At 45.1% G+C, this 20631-nt stretch overlaps 1 protein-coding gene across 1 annotated transcript in view; it reads right to left on the reverse strand.

Annotated features, from left to right (window-relative positions):
- Window positions 1–20631, reverse strand: part of LOC135518544 (E3 ubiquitin-protein ligase HECW1) — a 65756-nt gene that overhangs the window by 6830 nt on the left and 38295 nt on the right. Inside the window, exons 9-26 of the mRNA XM_064943714.1 lie at window positions 19649–19651; window positions 19229–19315; window positions 16011–16164; window positions 14614–14723; window positions 14251–14372; window positions 12007–12192; window positions 11530–11664; window positions 11262–11376; window positions 9738–9834; window positions 9200–9283; window positions 8506–8612; window positions 3848–3962; window positions 3278–3391; window positions 3011–3163; window positions 1785–1883; window positions 1346–1475; window positions 823–969; window positions 408–522 (exon numbers count right to left, since the gene is read on the reverse strand). Coding sequence (XP_064799786.1) covers window positions 408–522; window positions 823–969; window positions 1346–1475; window positions 1785–1883; window positions 3011–3163; window positions 3278–3391; window positions 3848–3962; window positions 8506–8612; window positions 9200–9283; window positions 9738–9834; window positions 11262–11376; window positions 11530–11664; window positions 12007–12192; window positions 14251–14372; window positions 14614–14723; window positions 16011–16164; window positions 19229–19315; window positions 19649–19651 — 2073 coding nt within the window. The remainder of the gene's footprint in view (window positions 1–407; window positions 523–822; window positions 970–1345; window positions 1476–1784; window positions 1884–3010; window positions 3164–3277; window positions 3392–3847; window positions 3963–8505; window positions 8613–9199; window positions 9284–9737; window positions 9835–11261; window positions 11377–11529; window positions 11665–12006; window positions 12193–14250; window positions 14373–14613; window positions 14724–16010; window positions 16165–19228; window positions 19316–19648; window positions 19652–20631) is intronic.

A 20631-nucleotide genomic window follows, 5' to 3' on the forward strand; every position in this document is an offset into this window, starting at 1 on the left:
TCAAGGACCAATTAGTGGTGAAACAAAGAGTCTAGAGGATAAAGGTGGGGTTCACACATCCCAGCTAGAGCTAGACCGTTGAGAGTGACAAGGCAAAAGACCTCTCTACGCGGACAACGCTTCGATATAGAAAGAGAGGCAGGGCTACGCGAGCGGTCCTGGTTATACCGAGATAACCTGAAGTACCTATAGTGCCCTGTCCAATCCAGGGAACGGGACGCTAACCACCTCTAGCAACCCCGCTGCCGGCCAAGGGGCTGGGCTGAAGGTTTTGTATCGCGACAGAGTCAATAGTACATGTTTTACTTTCAGGAAACAAAACATTTTCCTTGGACACTTCACAAGATGACTATCCTAGAACAGAAATAGAAGCACTCAGATATCTGCATTGATTTTTACTTTCTCACCTCCTCTGTACTCTGTGTTGGTCCTCCAGTCGTTTAGGTCGATCTCAGCCGTCCCTGCAATGACCAGCTCCAGCTCTCTGGCATCAAACACCGACACCAGACGAGAGTCTACCACCTGGGGCCAGAGGAGGGATGGAGAGGGGATTAGGGATGTCAATAGATTGCCTGCTGTTCCACAAATGAATGGAATTCACTTGGCAATGGTGAGATGGAATAATGTCTCTGACACTTCCTCTAGAGACCATACCTTCCTTTGGCATTTACAGGTCGAAAGGGACTGGATAGGTGTAAGCATCATGATAATGGGGAGGTTCCGCCATATTGCTTATACCCATCCTATTCTTTCAGATCTGCAAACACTGAGGGGTTAGTAGGGGTCAAAGCCCATGTGGTGTATTCTAGGTTTGTGCTGTACCTCATAGAAGCCTCGGACCAGGGCCTCAGTCTGCTGCACCACCCCGCGCTCTACCCTCCACTTGGCCATGCGCTCAATGTACTCCTTCTTGTTCTTCTCCGTCACCTGAAGGTTGGAGCCACCCGACTTTAGCTCCCGCTCCGTCACCTGACACAGGAAATTACAAACAGGAAATTATGTCAGAGAACAGTATTTATGAAGGGAGTGTGGTGTGGGGACCATTTTGGGCTAAAATAACTTTTGCTTCTTTGACCTCCCAACAAAAGATGTACTCTGGTGGGGTGGGCAGATGTTAACTTCGAAATTAAACTTTAACGTGAAACTTCCAACACATTTCATTCTGTCCTGGGCAGAAGAATATAATCATTTATTGATAAAGTACTCAATTTCCCCAAGTTACAACGTACTACAAAGTGCCAGGTCAGGCTAAGCAGAGACAGTCAAAGCCCTAGTGCCTCGTGGCCTACTTCAGACTGATCCCTGAGACTGACCCCTAACAGACTGACTCCTAACTGAGACTGACCTGGCCAAAGACCTCCTCATTGACAGTGAAGGTGAGGTCCAGGATGTCAGTGATGTCATTTTCCTTCATCCACTGGAGACTCTGATGGAACTCCTCATCCAGATACTCCAGATCACTCAGGTCTGTGGATCTGTGAGAACATCACACATTGACTGGTTGACTGATTGATATGATGATACAGTAGGATTCCTTTTAAAAGATGTGTAGCATGATGCAATGTTAGTACAGATACATTGTACAGGGAGAGGCGTGTGTGAGGTAATTGTACAGGGAGAGTTGTGAGTCGGGTAGATTGTGGCACAAGACGTGTGTGTGTGTGTGTGTAGGGTGAAGAGGGGTAATTGAGGTACAGAAGTAAGAATGTGGAGGCTAGATTATGGTACAGGTGTGTGCGTGTGTGTGGGGTATATGGAAGCAAAAGGGTGGTCAATGCACTCACAGTCTGAGGAGGGCCTTGTAGAAGGGTCGTGTGAAGAAGGCATCCAGCAGATACTGGTGGATCAGGGCTAGGCCTAGAATACGCCCACTGAAGCGGAACCTAGGAAGGAAAGGAGATGAGGAGAGGAATCCACTTTAGACTATTGAGAGGCAGACCATGGTCTTGGACAGGACAAGCTGTATTGTCTTCGTCTTCCAAAGGTAAAAACTGTGGAAAAGCGCTATCAACTGTTCAGGAAAGGGTATATTCTCAAGGAATGAAGGATGTTGTTGGTTAATGGTATAATTGACACTAATTTACTTTCAACTTGTGACTGGTAATTAATGACTCGGCAGAGTGCCATCTGCCAAGCTATAAACTTTACCCTCATTGGTTCAAGTCCAGCGTCCAATGACAGGCTAATTGGAATGCTATGGCAACCATTTTGTGTCCATGAAGTAGTTTAATTTCCGGTGACAATGAACGGAGCTCACAAGGCTGCATTCCACTAAGAGTAAATTTGCACTGTTGAAAACCAACAATCCTTGTACTATTCCCCACTGCTTCAGGGTTGACACAGATGGTAAATACATCATACTGGTACATCATACCATGTTTACTAGAGTGTCATCATTATGTTTGTGTCAAGGGGAATATTAAACGATGCTTGGTTTTACATGACTCCCCTCGTCCCACCAATAAAATGCTAACGAGCGATATTAACCCTAGACAATCTGATGACCTACACCAGTTGTACGGTGATCATAAACTCCTTGGCTGAAGATGCACAGAAACCAACTGTAAAACATCTGGTTTTATTTGTATTTTTATTCATTAATAGTCTCTTGGCTAAGCCTCCCTTAAAGAAGAGATTCATATCTTATTGGCTGCATTTACTCAGGCAGCCCAACTCTGATATTTTTCCCAATTATTATAGGTCTCTCTTTAAGCAGTGTTATGGTGTCTCTCTTGTCATGATGTGTGTTTTGTCCTGTATTTTTTAGTTTTAATCACCCATCCCCGCAGGAGGACATTTGCCTTTTGGTAAAACAAATAAGAATTTGTTCTTAACTGACTTGCCTAGTTAAATAAAGGTTAAACTAATCTGATTGGTCAATAACCAATTAGTGGCAAAATATCAGATTTGGGCTGCCTGTGTAAACACAGACAATAGATCACCTGGTTAAATACCTGTATAAAAAAGTAAAAATTATGATAATATGCTCTCTCAGGGTATCAGTCCTCACCATTCCAGATGGTTCTCAACGAAGGCAGACATGGGGCTGATCTGAACGGTGTAGGTGTCGTTGGCTGAGTACTCAAACAGGCCGTAGTAAGGGTTGAATAGCTCTTGGGACAACAGGAAGAAGAACTCCCTGGAGGGGCCGCTGTAGTCCAGCCTAGAGACGGGGGACATGGGGGATGTAGTTTTAAAAATACGGCAATGGGATCAATCCCACATGCACATGCTTCCATGCACATACATGCACAAACAAACACAAACACACGCTTACCCCTCCTCTCCCAGGAAGGTGATGTAGAGCTTGTTCCTCTGCAGCTCCTTGCGGGAGTAGGCCATCACCTGGTTGAAGGTGCCCTCCAACAGGTGGTCTCTTCTGATGATCAGTCTGGGACAATAATTAAATGATTAGCAAATTACAGTTCCTGTACAGACATGCTTATCTCCTCTCATCACATCATCTTACTGGGTCTTATAGAGCTATTCAGAACATTTAAGATAGAAATTCAAGACATTTAAGACATAATCTACAATGCGACATGGTAGAGAATCATCTACTGTTTCTATCTCTAGCTGTAGTTTCTGCTTGCAACATCTTGCAATATCCTTGACATATAATTACCACCAGAGGGTGGGTATCAGCATATACACTCAAGTATGTGTCACACACACACACACACACACACACACACACACACACACACACACACACACACACACACACACACACACACACACACACACACACACACACACACACACACACACACACACACACACACACACACACACACACACACAGAGACACAGACACACACACAGACACAGACACAGAGAGACTTACTTGATCTTCCCTGGCCCCTGGCCATAGCCCTTAGCTTCCAGCTTCCTGTAAAAGTTACGCAGTTTGGCTTCAAAGTCTCTGCGGTATGGAGCCGGAGCTCGGGCCCTCTGTAAGCCTGCCAACACACACAAACACACAAGCACACACACAGAGTGAGCGATAGCCATAATTTACATCTAAGCTAATACAACTGCAATCAATACCTTATACATACATAATTCATGGGCCTCAAGGCCCAGTGAAAAACACAGGCACTTATGGGCAGTTATTAAGAGTTCAAAACCTTCCCCACTAGTGTAGCGGAGCCAATGATCATCCTTGTTGTTGTATTTTTTGGGGGTCACGTTTTGATGCCTGAAGCACTTCCACATCCCTAAGTGACCGTATTCACCATCTAATGGACAGTGTATATCCGACCAGCGGTGGAATATGCTGCCACAGTGATCCATCAGTCAACTCATTTTTTGACATGACTTGAAGCTAGCCTGAGTCAGGCCAGCCTCAGTTCAACAGAGCAAGGGAGGAGAAAAGTACTACTCAGATGCATGCACCAATCTGGGCCTACCATCACTTCACACGCACTCGCAGGGAAAGTCTCTTCGCAAGATTACATTTTACATTTTTGACCCTTAGCGCCGTGTCCTCCCACTTCAACGATCGTCTGTGAGCCTACACCAGACCTGCTCCTCAACTAAAATGGAACTGATCCACTGCAGGACTGAGCGTTTCTGTTGCAGCGCCGTCCCAGCCATGGTCCGCCTGCTGAACAGTTGACGATTAACATAACTTCCTGTTGTTTACTGTATTTTAATTTGTATTGCCAATTGTAATATTCAAATTTAAGTTGTATTCACAATTAAGCATGTTGCTGACATTTGTACAATGTTCTGTTGAAAAAGCAGTCAAAAAAACGTATCTCTCAACAAAGACCAAAGGGAGAGAAAATGCAGCATCATTCCAATCCAGGTTTGCCTCCCTCCTGCTGTGGCCCTGCTCCCATTCATCCATTAATAGCTCCTCTGCTCTCATCAAAAATAATAAGAACCCCTGACACCTCCTCATGGCCTCTTAACGACTCTATCAGCTCATTAACGCTGCATGGCCATGCTCTAATGTAGCACAGCAGGGCCTTTCATGGGGAGTGATGATCGTGATGATTGTGAGGATGCTAGCTGTTAGCTGCTAGCCTAGCACCAAAGATATTTACAACTAACCCAAGATATACTGAACAAAAGTAGAAACACAACATGCAACAATTTCACCGATTTTACTGCGTTGCAGTTCATGTAAGGAAATCAGTACATTGAAATAAATTCATTCAGCCTTAACCTATGGATTTCACATGCCTGGGCAGGAGTGCAGCCATGGGTGCCCCTGGGAGGACATAGGACCACCCACTGGGGAGCCAGGCCCTGCCAATCAGAATGATTTTTTTTCCCCACAAAAGGGCTTTATTACACAGAGAGATACTCCTCAGTTTCATCAGTTATTCGGGTGGCTGGTCTCAGAAGCCGGATGTGGAGGTTCTGGGCTGGTGTGGTTACATGTGATCTGCGGTTGTGAGGCCGGTTGGATGTACTGCCAAATTCTCTAAAACGACTTTGAAGGTGGCTTATGGCAGAGAACATACAATTCTATGGCAACAGTTCTGGTGGACATTCCTGTAGTCACCATGCTATTTGCACTCATCCCTTAAAACTTGAGACATCAGTGGCATTATGTTGTGTGACATTTTATTGGCCTTTTATTGTCCCCAGCACAAGTGGCACCTGTGTAATGATCATGCTGTTTAATCAGCTTCTTGATATACCACACCTGTCAGTTGGCAAATGAGAAACACTCACTAACAGGGATGTAAACAAATGTGTGCACAAACATTTCCGAGAAATAAGCTTTTTGTGAGGCGTATGGAACATTTCTGGGATCTTGAACATGAAACATGTGTCCAACACTAACCCTACATGTTGCAATTATATTTTTGTTTAGTCTACTCTAGTTCACCTGTGTCGTTTTCAGTGGGAGCAAATTAAGGATAGTGGGCAAAGTCAAGGACGCGTAAGCGAGATCCTATTGGCATGGTTTAGCATGTACAGTACAGTGGCAAGAAAAAGTATGTGAACCCTTTGGAATTACTTGAGACTGGATTGGAGATGTTGGTTGGAGCTGCCTTGCCCTATAAAAAACACTCACAAAACTTGAGTTTGCTATTCACAAGAAGCATTGTCTGATGTGAACCATGCCTCGAACAAAAGAGATCTGAGAAAACCTAAGATTACAAATCAAATCAAATTTTATTTGTCACATACACATGGTTAGCAGATGTTAATGCGAGTGTAGCGAAATGCTTGTAAGCGAATTGTTGACTTGCATAAAGCTGGAAAGGGTTACAAAAGTATCTCTAATAGCCTTGATGTTCATCAGTCCACGGTAAAACAAATTGTCTATAAATGGAGAAAGTTCAGCACTGTTGCTACTCTCCCTAGGAGTGGCCATCCTGCAAAGATGACTGCAAGAGCACAGCGCAGAATGCTTGATGAGGTTAAGGATAATCCTAGAGTGTCAGCTAAAGACTTACTGAAATCTCTGGAAAATGCAAACATTTTTGTTGACTAGTCTATGTTACGTAAAACACTAAACAATGGTGTTCATGGGAGGACACCATCGAAGAAGCAATTGCTGTCCCTAAAAAATGTCTGCACGTCTGAAGTTTGCATAAGTGCACCTGGGTGCAAAATATTCTGTGGACAGATGACACTACAGTTGAGTTATTTGGAAGGAACACACAACACTATGAGTGGAGAAAAAAAGGCACAGCACACCAACATCAAAACCTCATCCCAACTGTAAAGTATTGTGGAGGGAGCATCATAGTTTGGGGGCTGCTTTGCTGCTGCTATCATCAACAGAAAAATGAATTCCCAAGTTTATTAAGACATTTTGCAGGAGAATGTTAGGCTATATGTCCGCCAATTGAAGCAGAAGTTGGGTGATTCAACAGCCCAACGACCCAAAACACAGAAGCTGTCATGTGTGCTCCCTCTCTGGCCTCTAGGTCACCAGGCTGCTCGTTATGGTGCACACCTGTCACCATCATTACGCACACCTCCGCGTCATCAGACTCACCTGGACTCCATCAGATGACCTTCTCTACATTTGTCACTCCCTTTGGTTCCTTCCCCAGGCATCATTGTTTCTGTTTCAGGTTCATGTCTGTGCGTTGTTCGTGTTTCGTTTATTGATTAACCCGATTGAGATGCTGTGGCATGACCTCAAGAGAGCAGATCACACCAGGCATCCCAAAAATATTGCTGAAAATAAACAGTTTTGTATAATGGAATGGTCCAAAATTCCTCCTGACTGTTGTGCAGGTCTGACTACAGAAAATGTTTGGTTGAGGAGGTCAACCAGTTACTAAACCCAAGGGTTCACATACCTTTTCATTCCTGCACTGTGAATGTTTACACTGTGTGTTCAATAAAGACATGAAAACGTATAATTGTTTATGTGTTATTAGTTTAAGCAGACTGTGTTTGTCTATTGCTGTGACCTAGATGAAGATCAGATCAAATTTTATGACCAATTTATGCAGAAATCCAGGTATTTCCAAAGGGTTCACATATTTTTTCTTGCCACTGTATCTGCACATTTCAAATAAGGAACACTCTCTGTGAAGCGTGTATGTGCAATAATTCAATTCGCCCTTGCACTACCTGTAATATATATTTTTAATTTAGCAAAGCTCCACGTCTACAAAACTTAGTGAACTCTGTTCGAAACAGATTCCAGCTTTGGGAACAGAGAACTGTATTGCGATCTGGTTTTTCTTCGATGAGAAAATCAGCAGAATGTCAGCCCAGTTCCACCTCGCTCCATACTCTCCCACTGCCGGCCACTGGGCTTCCTCTATTGCTCTATGGTGTGATATTTAAGCAATAAGGGCCAAGGGGTTGTGGTCAATATGCCATGACTAAGGGCTGTTCTCATGCATGATGCAAACCGGAGTGCCTAGATACCACAAACCCCCAAGGTGCCTTATTGCTATTCTAAAATGGTTACCAAGGTAATTAGAGCAGTAAAAATACATGTTTTGTCATACCCGTAGTATACGTAGTATACGGTCTGATATACTACGGCAGTCAGCCAATCACCTGACATCAGTTTATAATGGATTCTATTTCACAGTGTAATTATTCATTCATAACTGGCGCTAGGAGCCCACAGTATGGTCTGACTGATATTTCATAGCCAGTGTAATTATGGGTATGTTATCTTTGTAAAGGCTGAGGATAGAATGTTGACACCATCAACACAATTGCTCATTTAAATCACTCATTGTGGTTTGCATTGAGTGGTGCTTGGGCTTCATAATAGCTACTGTTCAAGAGGTGACTGGTTGTTTCCCTTAATGGGACTAATTCATAAGTGGCACTTGTTATGACTTGATTTCATGTGGTTCTAAAGATCCTGATTGGCTTAGGTCCTTAGTGCAGTCCGAGTGGTTAGCCTCACTTAAATAAATGATACCTATTCAGACATGGTTTGGGGTATTAAGTTAGGAGGGATTGGTGGTGGCCCATGAGGCTAGAGCCCTGTACTTGGTTAGCATACACGAGAGCTGATTGGCTGGTCAGTGAAGTTAAAAGTAAGGAAAGACCCACCTGGGGAGTTTTGTGGCGAGGATCCGGGTGAGCAGCGGGGCGAGAAGCTGTACCCCGGGTGAAAGGAGTGGGGTGGAACATAGGACATGATTTCCTCCTCAAACAAGCTGCAGGGGAGAGAGATTGACAGGGAGGGAGGGAGATAGGGAGAGAGGGAAAGAGAGAGAGGGAAAGTGAGGGAGAGAGAGCGTTAAAGGGATAGTTTACAAATTCAAAATGGTCCAAATGTTATGGACACCTAGAAAGTACAAAGTATCAAGTCTTTATTCCATTCCATTTCGTGAAGGAAATTATCCCTGCATTCTATACAGAAACTGTCTGTCGATCATGTAAATTACAGGGTTTGCTCTCCTCACAAACATGGTAGACAGACTAACAAATACCAATTCTGTCAGGCTGGGTCTGTGAACTATAAACCAATCAAATTACGGCTGCTGGCTGGTCTGTGGACTATAAACCAATCACATTACGCCTGCTGGCTGCTGGTTTTGGGCATGGGTATATAGGCCTAAAGTAATACAGTGTGCCCATGTGAAGGGTGTAATCGGATTGGCTGTGAGACAGACAGTGAATGAGCCGTGGGACAAGATGCTCTGGGTTTACTGTAATCTAGCCAGCGTCCGGCCAGCGGAGCCCCGCAGAACCAGCCAAAGCAACCATCTAGTATCAACAACAACAGGGTAAACAAGACTACCTCAGTAGAATGACCAGGTCAGCATCACAAGACAGCTTCTCCACCCCCTGTGAACCTTCCGTCTTGATGTAGTGGATCTTCTCCCTGATTGGTTGACAGAGTGAGGGCAGTCAAACATCCAGCCAAATTGTGACCTTAGAATTCTAAGGTTCTATCGGCAACAAGAGGATTCTGAGACTGGCTTTAAACAAAAACTCACTATATTGCCCTCCAATTACGAGAGCCTGCCTGTTTACACTGACTCTGTTAATATTAAGAACTTCACCCTTACACAGGAAACTGGATCCCTTGTAGTCACACTTACAAACTACAACATAAAGGCTTTATAGGGCATTCATAAAATATTTAAAAAAAAGGAATATATATAGTTCACAAATAATTTATAAACCAAGTCATAGTACATAAAACGTGATATAAAAGGTTATTACCGAACGTATTTGTTCACAACGTAAACACAAAAAGGTAAAAATACAAACTCATGAAACAATTCATAAAGCAACAATAAGTCTTGCAAAATATATAATATATAGAGGATCACCTTAGTACATGGTTCCTGGCCAGGCTCGGCTGGCGCTCTTGAAGCATCTCAAAGATGTTTGGCTGGCGAAGGAACGCCACTATCTTGTCATTGTAAGCTGTGTTGAGGGGGAGACAGAGGGGCATTTATTGAGATGACTCATGTATTGGAGGCAGCTCTGCAGACTGGTCACTAGCTGGTAAAGTCACAAAGTCAGAAAATCTGATTTGAAACTTAACCCTGACCTTAACCCTAGCCTTAACCACACTGCTAACCCTAACCTTAAATGCTGGAAACCTGATCATATTTTTACGATATAGACCATTTTTACTTTGCAGTTGGCCCACGTTAAGTTCTGCCTCCAGGGCAAGATTCATGACAATAAAGGTTAACCTGGACAGAGGGCAGGAAAGTGATGCGCAACACTATCTCTATCTATGATGGTTAAACCAAAGTGATCTTTCTGTCAAATGGCGCTCATCAGACAGAGAAACTGGGGAGACAGAAGACGTGGTGAAGTTAGCTCTGGTCCAGGGTGTTATATGCAGCTTGCTGATGATGAGGTTCAGAATTAGCAAGCTGCATTTAAGTCCTTGGACCAGTGCAAGAGTATGAGGGATCGTGCTGAGATACTTCCTTTGGGTTATTGCTATTCACACAAATTGTGTTAGCACTCTGTGGTTCCGGATAACTTCAAAAGATAACAGTAACTTTATAGTGTGGCTAATTATTCAAAATCCACCAAACAGATGACAGAGTGCAGGCAAGACGACTGGTCGCACATCTTGTCCTCCATACGAGAACATGTTCAGAGAAAATGTCACGCTGTCGTTGCTCAACACATATCTGGATAACTTACTGTATGTCTAAGTGAACACAACTACCCCACTGAACCCATTTCCGATGGAAGACGGCTATCCGGTTAAAACCGCCCATCACTCTGTCCTAGTCCTGACATGACTGAGGAGAGGAGAGGCATTCTGTGGCACTCTGGGCTTTGTAATCACAGCGAGCGCTGTGCAGCTCAACCGCACCAGTGGAGACGTTACGGATGCGGGAGGATCAGAGGGAACCATAGACCTACATGAGGGGAATGAGGAGGAATATAAATTCATACGGCAAGCCAGCGTGTCTTTGGGTGCCACGCCAGCTGTGGTGGCTAGGGCCGTGCCTGTGGCCTGGCTGATTCAGGAACCATTCAGGGTAATTTGGACAGAGAGAAAAAGAAGGAGTGTCTCAGGGGACATGATAGAGTCACACAATCATTGTCCTCAGCAATGAGACTCTCCGTTGAGACAAGCTGTATGCTTCTGGTTTGGCCCTCACTAGAAACACTTGGGGTGGATCAGTTGGTAGGAGGGTTGGGCTCTTGCATAGATCACCGACACTGAATACGCGTGTCGTCAAGACCATTTGGATGAAAGTCTGCTAAATGCCTAAACACAAACAGACAAAATATGTGTGACTATGATTGAGCACGAGGGTCCAAGTTCTGTAAAAGTTACCGCCACAGCTGAACAATATTGACTCTGCTGCAGCACTTACATGGTGCACCTAACGGTGTGGAGTCGGGGTGGTACTGGCTACGTATGGTGGCTACCAGGCTGTTCCCAGGTCTGTGAATCAGGGAAGCTACTCGACTCCGGGACACATCAGACGCCTGGGACAGACACCACAAAGATCATCATCACTGTGATCCTCGTCGTCATAATTTCAATTGTCAGCTCATAGAAGACATTAGATGAGTCTACTATTGACTCCATTGGTAATGACAAATAGACCGTTCAATTCCATTCCTAGAGGATTCTCTCACCTCTCCAGCACTGTAGCTGCGCAGTCTCTGCAGGTGCTGCCTGTGGGTCAGATGGTTGGGAAGACGGCCGTTCTGTAAGGGGATCCTGGGGTCAATGAAGGTTGTCGCCCGACTGTTGTGGTCCACGAAAAACGACTGGAAAGAAGAGGAAAACAATGTCAAACAGAGATTTACATGAACAGGACTTGAGATGAAGTATCCAGGGGAAACCCACAACCATGGTACCTAAAGTTTCATCACACTTCACCATGGCTCAAGTATCTTTCCACTGTGGCTCGACATTATAGGTGGAATCCTGACTTCAGATAACTCAAGCTTCTTAATGACATCAATTATGGAATCGGGGTACAATCAGAATCTCTCGGAATTCTTAGTTTCATCATTTATCATTTCAGGACTAAGCTCCATCGCTCAACACTAACTACAACCTAACTATAAGTGCATAGACGTATGTCGGATAAGTGAGCAGACCTTTACCTTGCCCTGTGGGTCTGTTTTGATCTCCCAGCCTCGGGGCAGCTCTAGTTGTGTGTCGGCAAACTTGTTGAGGAAAATCACCAGGTCTCTGTTGTGCTGGTAGCGCTCAAAGTTGCGGGCGTCCCGCCGTACCTTCAAGATCATGTGCTTCAGACAGGTACTGTTGGTGAATATCCGGTAGGCACCCTGGGATCGCCACACAGAGAACACATTACATTGCAGGACATGGCGTGGTGTGGTTATACTGTGACAGTGGGGGGAAAAGACCCAATTTACTGGCTTGCAATGTTACTGAACGCTATTGGAGTCATTGTGCACAGAAGTGCAACCAACGCTCTCTCCACGCAAACATACCAGGCTTTGTTACATAAACACGTATGCTTTTAGACACCCCCCTGAACTGAAATAGAATGTCACAGAATCCGCAAACAAAGTTATCAGATCGAGTGTATTTAGTAGTAATACACATTATTTGCCCTTTCCATCTGATCAACTATCTATAAACTCCTTTCAACCCAGGGGAAGAGCTTCTCCCTCTCTGCCTCTCTCTGTCAGTTGACAGGTCACGTCCCCACCTCTGTAACGGCTTCCCTTGCTTTGGCAGGAAGTTGCAGCGAGCTCCGACTCCCAACGGTCGATAGATCAATAACCAGACTCTATTAATAGATCGGCCATCGGTATGGAACAACGCCGTGTAGACCCAACCGCAACTGCTGGGCTTAGTTTGATGAGGTCATGACCGTGACAGGACCCTGAAGTCACTGTTGGTGGTAATAAGCACCGTTTACCAAGGCAACAGCAGGGTCATATTATCTGGAAATAGACCTGAAGTGCTCAGGGATATGACCTGTCCTGTCCTATGCTGTGCTCTGAGGGAAGATGGTGAACAGGGTAAACTCCACTGAACAAAAATATAAACGTAAAGTGTTGGTCCCATGTTTTATGAGCTGAAATAAAAGATTCCAGAAATTTTCCAAACGCACAAAAAGCTTATTTGTCTCAAATTTGCTGCACAAATTTGTTTACAACCCTGTTAGTGAGCATTTCTCCTTAGCCAATAAAATCCATCCACCTGACAGGTGTGGCATATCAAGATGCTGATTAAACGTCATGATCATTACACAGCTGCACCTTGTGCTGGGGACAATAAAAGGACACTCTAAAATGTGCAGTTTTGTCTCAATTTTTGAGTGAGCGTGCAATTGGCATGCTGACTGCTGGAATGTCCACCAGATCTGTTGCCAGAGCATTTCATGTTAATTTCTTTACCATAAGCCGCCTCTAACATTGTTTTAGAGAATTTGGCAGTACGTCCAACCGGACGTGTATGACGTTGTGTGGGTGAGTGGTTTGCTGATGTCAATGTTGTGAACAGAGTTCCCCATGGTGGGGTTATGGTATGGGCTGAAATAAGCTACGGACAATGAAGACAATTGCATTTTATCAATGCTAATTTGAATGCACAGAGATACCGTGACGAGATCCTGAGGCCCATTATCGTGCCATTCACTCGCAGCCATCACCCATGTTTCAGTATTATAATTCAGAGCCCCATGCAAGGATCTGTACACAATTCCAAGAAGCTGAAAATGTACTAGTTCTTCTATGGCCTGCATAATCACCAGACATGTCAACCATTGAGCATGTTTGGGATGCTCTGGATCAACGTGCCCGATAGTGTGTTCCAGTTCCTGCCAATATCCAGAAACTTCACACAGCCACAGTCATCAACTCTATGCAAAAGAGATGTGTTGCACTGCATTTGGCAAATGGTGGTCACACTAGATACGGACTGGTTTTCTAATCCACGTCAATTCCCTTTTTTTAAGGGTATCTGTGACCAACAGATGCAAATCTGTATTCCCAGTAGTAAAATCCATAGATCACGGCCTAATGAATGTATTTCAATTGACTTATTTACTTATATGAACTGTAACTCAGAATAGGTTATTGTGATAGGGCAACAAGGTCAGTGTTAACATGTGCTGTGTCAGTGGTAGGATCAGAGGTGAGACAGAGGTGAACTGTGTATTTCAACAGAGACCAACATACTGTAGGAATCCAGCGCCAGTTTACCAAGTGTTTACACACTGTAGCAAAGTTTGATTTATTCAGAAAGGAAATGAATCACTGGTAGGTTATCAAAGTCAAACCAGAGGGTAAATAAAAGTTCAACTGACAGTCAAACATTACATCCAAAGACCTAAACCATCAACGGACTATTCCTATTTGAACAGCACTTACGTAGTTGGCGTGTAGGACCGTGAAGAACTCAGGGTGGGTGATGAACTTAACGGCAGGGCACTGGAGGAGCAGGGTGATCTTCTGGTTGCTGACAGGGGATGAGGGGCCCTCTCTCCTTGGCTCTGCACACAAAAGTAGGCAATGCGTGTCTAAATATTGAATAATATATGTACAATATGCATGTATTACATTGATCAAGTTAATACCATATTAACGCCATGGTGGTCGAGCATGACGCTTGCAATGGGTCATGGGTCTGATTTGAATGGAGCCACTCATACGAAAAGGTATGCATACACTATTGTAAGCGTCAACTAAATGGCATATTCCATGATGGTTTAGGTAGAGGAGTGAGATACACACCAATGGCCTGTGGTGGAGAGTCTGTTTCCGTTTCCGTGCTGACACTTCTCTCCAACCTCCGTCCACCACACTCATCCTCCGTCGCCATGGTCCTCTGGATGTTCTGGTACCTGGAAAGGAACAGGGAGTGACATCACTGTACGTCAGTGCACCGACGAGGCGCCTTATTGCGTCGAGGCGCTTTCACGGTCAACTCTGTTGACTTGATCTGCTACTGTACACACTCGAGCAGTAAAAGTAGAAATGAACCTATACAGTACTGCAGCTTGGCACCTTTTTGTCATTGATAAACTAAACGGTATACTTTCAAGATGCAACCCAGGTCAAAGACGGCATCCACCATTCTTAAAGCTGTAATCCAAAGCAGTGGAACTGCCAGGTCCGTTTGCGATATAACTGGGTCATTTCACATCTCTTATTCTTCATTTATTGGTCAGTGGGTGTCCCTTGTGGCATAAAATTAGGTCAGCGTGTGGAAGCAGAAATTAGTTTATTTCTGAAGGTGTGTGTTCTGAATCTAATGTGGGCAAATCACTCTGGAGCATTAAAGACATGGGGGCCCTCAGCGACTGGGAGCCAAACGATGGCTTCATTGCATCTTTACAGATTAAAATCTGTGTGTGTGTGTGTGTGTGGGGGGGGGGATTGTGTGTGTGAGGTATAGAAAAACAGAGAATGAAAAAGAGCGATTGTCAAATGGGAATTTAGATGGGAATTTAGGATGCATGCCCAGACATGTCCACTAGATGGTAGCACTGCACAAACATAAGAGTAAACTGACGGCTTACCACAGAGGGGATATCGCATGAAAAGTAGTTACAGAGCACATCATTGAGAAACCAACTGGTCGTCACATCATATGACTAAGGCAAGGCAGCCTAAGAGATATTCAATCCCCCCCTCTTTTCTATCCCCCTTTCTTTATTACACTCCACCGTCTCCTCTCTCCATCCCCTCATCCCCCCTTCTCCTGTGCTTCAGGATGCCCATGGCCAGGAAGAACGTGTACAAACACTAATCTGTTCCCTGTGCCTTGGGATTACTAAATAGAACATGAAATGTCTTGGCACTTATTTATTTACCTATTTTAACATTGCAGTTGGGGCAGCGTCCAGTTGTGAGTGAATGTATCGATGTCCTCCATGTGCTTGTGTATGCTGGACTGATGCTTTTCAATGTGCATTATGATGAATGCGCATGTGTACGGTGATGCCAAAGGGAAGGACATTTAAGTTCTATTCCATTCTATTCTCTCAACCCCAAACAACACCACAAACCACCCACACAACCCAGAAAGTGACGCATCACAATATACCCCTCCCCCTCCTCCTGTACCACCCTCTCTCAACCCCCTTCCCTCCTCCTCTCACCTCATCCCCTCCTTCTCCCAACCTCACCTCCTGTTGAGCTGCTCCATCTGCTGGGTGGAGCTGGAGCGTTGGATGCCGTTACACTTGGAGGCGGCGTGCGTGGGCCTCCGCCAGGTGGTGGTGCGGTTCACATGGTCCACGTAGAAGACACGTCCGTGGCTGTCGATGCGCGCCTCCCAGTCTGCACACACACAGCAAGTACAGCAAGAGGGAGGGGGACACATAGAGGGCGATGTGATTGTAAGACGACACCCAATTAAGAATGACAGAAAAAGAAAGGAGAGGAATTGAAGGGAAAGGAAGTTGAAAGGGGTTTGATTAAGAGACCGAGTAGTAGCAAAAGGGGAAGCTGGAGACAGGAAAGAGGAGTAAGGATGGAATGGGAGGTTTGCTTTGGGAGATGATTGAAGCTGACAAGGGGTTATTGTCTGCTGTGGTCAGCTGGCTTTGGGATCAAAGTAATCTCACGGAGGTCGATATTGTATTAAGCAACTAGCTATATGCTTCACACCCCACGACATTCAGAAAGGTTGCTAACATCAGACAGGAGTTGGACGCCTAAAGGTGCATGCACAGTACATCCCTGCATGAATGGACCCTCAGTAAATGGTAAACACATGAGCTTAAAGTCATTAACTAAGTCCCAAATTGCACCATATTCCCTATATAGTGCACTACTTTTAACGAGTCCTATGGGCCCAGGTAAAAAAAAGTAGTGCACTATATAGGGAATAGGGTTCCATTTGGAATGCAGACCATGTCAGCTTTGGCAGTCCCTATAGGAATTACACATACATATTGTACATCCACAGCAACAGAGGACCCTTGCCCACAGATTTACATATTAATAGTGAAGGTGACCGAGAGCCAAAGTGACACTTCACCAGCGTGCCTGATGACACATACTGGCAACCATGAAGTGAAAATACAAGGGATCCTTCCTGACTTCTTAAAAATATGATTGAGATCCTGTGTTTAAAACTTGGAAGTGCTTCTAAATGGCATCTGTTGTTTGTGAGACAGAGCTGATGACTAGCTATGATGCCATTAATGAGGTCTACAGTTGTAGCCAAGGACCAGCATGTAAAGTAATCTCCCAAAACCACTTAAAGCTTCCGTCCCAACACATCCATTTAGCCTGCTGTACATCTTTCTCCTTTCTGTCATTCCCTTTCCCTGTCTTTCCTCTCTCTCTGTTCCGAAGCTGGGCCTCACCCCAGCCAAATGTCTTTCCCTTCTCCTCCCTCTGTTTAATCATCATCTGTCTCTCTGTAGCAGGGCACGGCAGTGGGCGGGGCACGGCAGTGGGCGGGGCACGGCAGTGGGCGGGGCACGGCAGTGGGCGGGGCACAGCAGTGGGTGGGGCACGGCAGTGGGCGGGGCACAGCAGTGGGCGGGGCACCGCAGTGGGTGGGGCACAGCAGTGGGTGGGGCACAGCAGTGGGCGGGGCACAGCAGTGGGCGGGGCACGGCAGTGGGCGGGGCACGGCAGTGGGCGGGGCACAGCAGTGGGCGGGGCACAGCAGTGGGTGGGGAATCATGGTGATGGGATTCACTCTGGGATTAGAAACCTGCTGGCTTTCACAACACATGGCATGGAGTGAGGGAGAGAGAGATCATCTCATCTGACACCCTCCCACCCACCCAGGAAGTGGATTATAACCCACTAAATGCACAGCAGTACAGCCTGCTAGTCGAAGCAGCAGAAAATATCCTCACCCCAAAATCAAGGCAAAGGTATTGAAATGGAACGTATCGCTCATGAGACGATGTTGCATCAGTTGTATACTACTGTATTCAGACTGGCAGAATCATGGGTAGTATAGTCAGTGCTGTGGCAAGCAGACAGGGAGAGAAACAGAGAAACATGCATACAGGATATTATTACTGTGGAGGGAGTTACTTTGAGTCAGAGTGGAGAGATGTGGTTATTATCACTGCACTACAGAGTAGAGCTGAATATTCAAGCCTATTTGGGGATGTGGATGTGTCTACTTGAGGCTGTAAGGTGCTTACGTTAGATATGAGGGCTTTGGGAGATGCACGATTGAGAGGCAGTTACTGTCAGAGATAGTCTGTAGTTTGATACTGTTTTGAAGAATGTGTGTGTGTGTGTGTGTGTGCACACTTTCACGTGTCCTAAATACTAACACAGTGTGTCTGTGAGCTGTGAGCATATAAACAACATCTCCTGATAGAAATATACCTCCTAGCAGCAGCTCCTCTCCATCCCTGCTCTGCTTATTCTAATGAGCTGGAATAGAGTCCCTCTTGGTGCAGCAGCACTATATTTGTGGCTGTCAGATCTCTCCCCGGTAACTCTCCACTGATTTGGTTTTTGGAGGCTATTTTTAGCCATTTCATAGTAAAAACCAAAGCTCAGCAGGGTTTCTGCTGGTGTGACATTGCACCAATTTCCAATATCAACACAGAGAAAGACCAACCGAAAAACAGGATGAATTCTCTGCTCACAGGGGAAGAGAAACTTGAGTAAACAAAATAAAAAATGAAAAACAATGTAAAAAGGAAGAATGAAATATTTCATCATATTTTTTTCTATTGTGAATACTTTCCATTTTGCTGCAATTTAACTTACAGAAGAGTTCACAAGGAACCATCTATGTTAGCAATAAACAACATTTTCCAGAGCCAGTCACATTCATCTCTTCTCTAGGGTTCATGGAACTTGTAGTCCAACAGACCTTAGCGTGAGGCGAACCCAACAGCCTCCACTAGTATCAGACGCCCTGCTGACATAAATATAGCCTGCCTCTCCCGCTCTGCCTCTCTAGGGCCTGTCACTATAGAAACGGTAGTGGCGAGGGCTGTGGTGCCTGATGTGTGAGATGGTTAGATGTACAGCACCCCAGGATGCCACATAGTAGCATATACTGTAGTACCACCTAGAAACCCAATCTGGCAAAACGTTGGACATAAAACACGCCAGGTCTCATGACTTCAGTGGGACCAGGGTGACCAGCAATGACTGTTCTAGATGATCAAATCACCATGGCGTGAATGGTCATACAGAAAACATCAAGGATGGATGAATGTACTGATAGACAGAGAGATGGATAGGCACCACAAGGGTGGTGTGTCCCTCGCCGTTGGAGAGATGTCAAGAGAAATGGCTACATGCACATCGATGAATGCGACACACATATCAAAGCCCCCGGGCGCGTGCACACACAGACACACGACTCCGGGGTAAGAGTAAGGGTGGTGAATGATGTTGGAAGTCTTACTTGGAGGCAACGGTTCATCAACAGTTGGGTAATGGTGGGTGTCAGGTCGCAAAGCAGGAGGATGACCGCATGGCAAGTAACTATCTCCTATATAGACATGGGAGGAGAAACACAGCGGAACCTGTGAGCTAACAGAGGTGGGAAATGGAGGTTGGTGAACGTAGACATGTGTCCCATATATCAGCTCACATCGGATATATGCCATGGGACGAGAAATTGGAGGAGAAAATGCAGTTTCAGTGTTATTGAGAGATTTGGTTGCCAGGTTGGAGACCTGCTTTCGCCGGGTTACCCCAGCTAAATAAATCAGGAGGTAGAAAAGTAAATACCTGTGCAGAATGGATGCCACTGAAACTTAATGATGGCGCATGGTATTTCTAGGGCACTCTACCCAGCCTCGAGGGACCACAAAGTAAACACCACCTTACAGTGACCAGAGAGAGTGAGCGAAAGAGAGTGAGTGAGGGATTGAGATAGAGAAACACATTGTGGGGGTGGTGTGGGCGTGACTTTTTTCAGTTCAGAAAGTGCAGTGTGTGTGGCTGCTACTGTATGGCCCTATAAAGTCTGTTTTATTTCTGGCCTGATTCCTTATTGATTTATCTCCCTTTGGTTTTTCCAGGTTAAATATTTTACTCTCAAAATCATACACATTTTTTTTTGTATTTTTATTTATTTTTATTTACCCCTTTTTTCTTCCCAATTTAGTGGTGCTAAATCCCCCCCCCCCCACAATGCTTCTTGAAACAATGCCCGCTTAACCCGGAAGCCAGCCACACCAATGTGTCTGAGGAAACACCGTACACCTGGCAACCGTGTCACCGTGCATGCGCCCGGCCCGCCACAGGAGTCGCTAGAGACCACTGCACCACTTGGAGTCGCTAGAGACCACTGCACCACTTGGGAGGCCTCAAAATCATATGTTTTTAATAGAAAAACAACAACATTTTAGGTTCTAAGTTCACAACTATGTTTAAACCACACCAGGAGACCCTTTAACGGGTTACTCTTTAATGCAAGTGGTCCAGGAAGAGACCGCTGTTTGGTTAAGCAATGTTACTGTAGTGCTCATGTGATTGCAAAAGAAATGTCCACTGGATTGCTGCAAATAATCATGTTATCATTCTGCCAGGTAGGCATAGGATACTTTGTAGTCACTATTTAATTGAGAAGGCTTTTGGGAAAGCCTTTCCATCTTTACGAGAAGAAGGTTGTCATTAGCATCATACCGCTAACAGCTACACTGAGTGTATACGCGTCCACATGCACAAAGACAGCTGCATTCCTGCGCCGTTTCAGAAAACTGCATAAAAATACGCATTTTGCTCCTGTCTTGTGATTCACTTGGGCAAATGAATGCATGTTATATTATGTTGAAAAGATCTAGTTGATTTCATATTAAG

This window comes from Oncorhynchus masou, chromosome 28 (assembly GCF_036934945.1).
Source record: "Oncorhynchus masou masou isolate Uvic2021 chromosome 28, UVic_Omas_1.1, whole genome shotgun sequence".
NCBI lineage: Eukaryota > Metazoa > Chordata > Actinopteri > Salmoniformes > Salmonidae > Oncorhynchus > Oncorhynchus masou.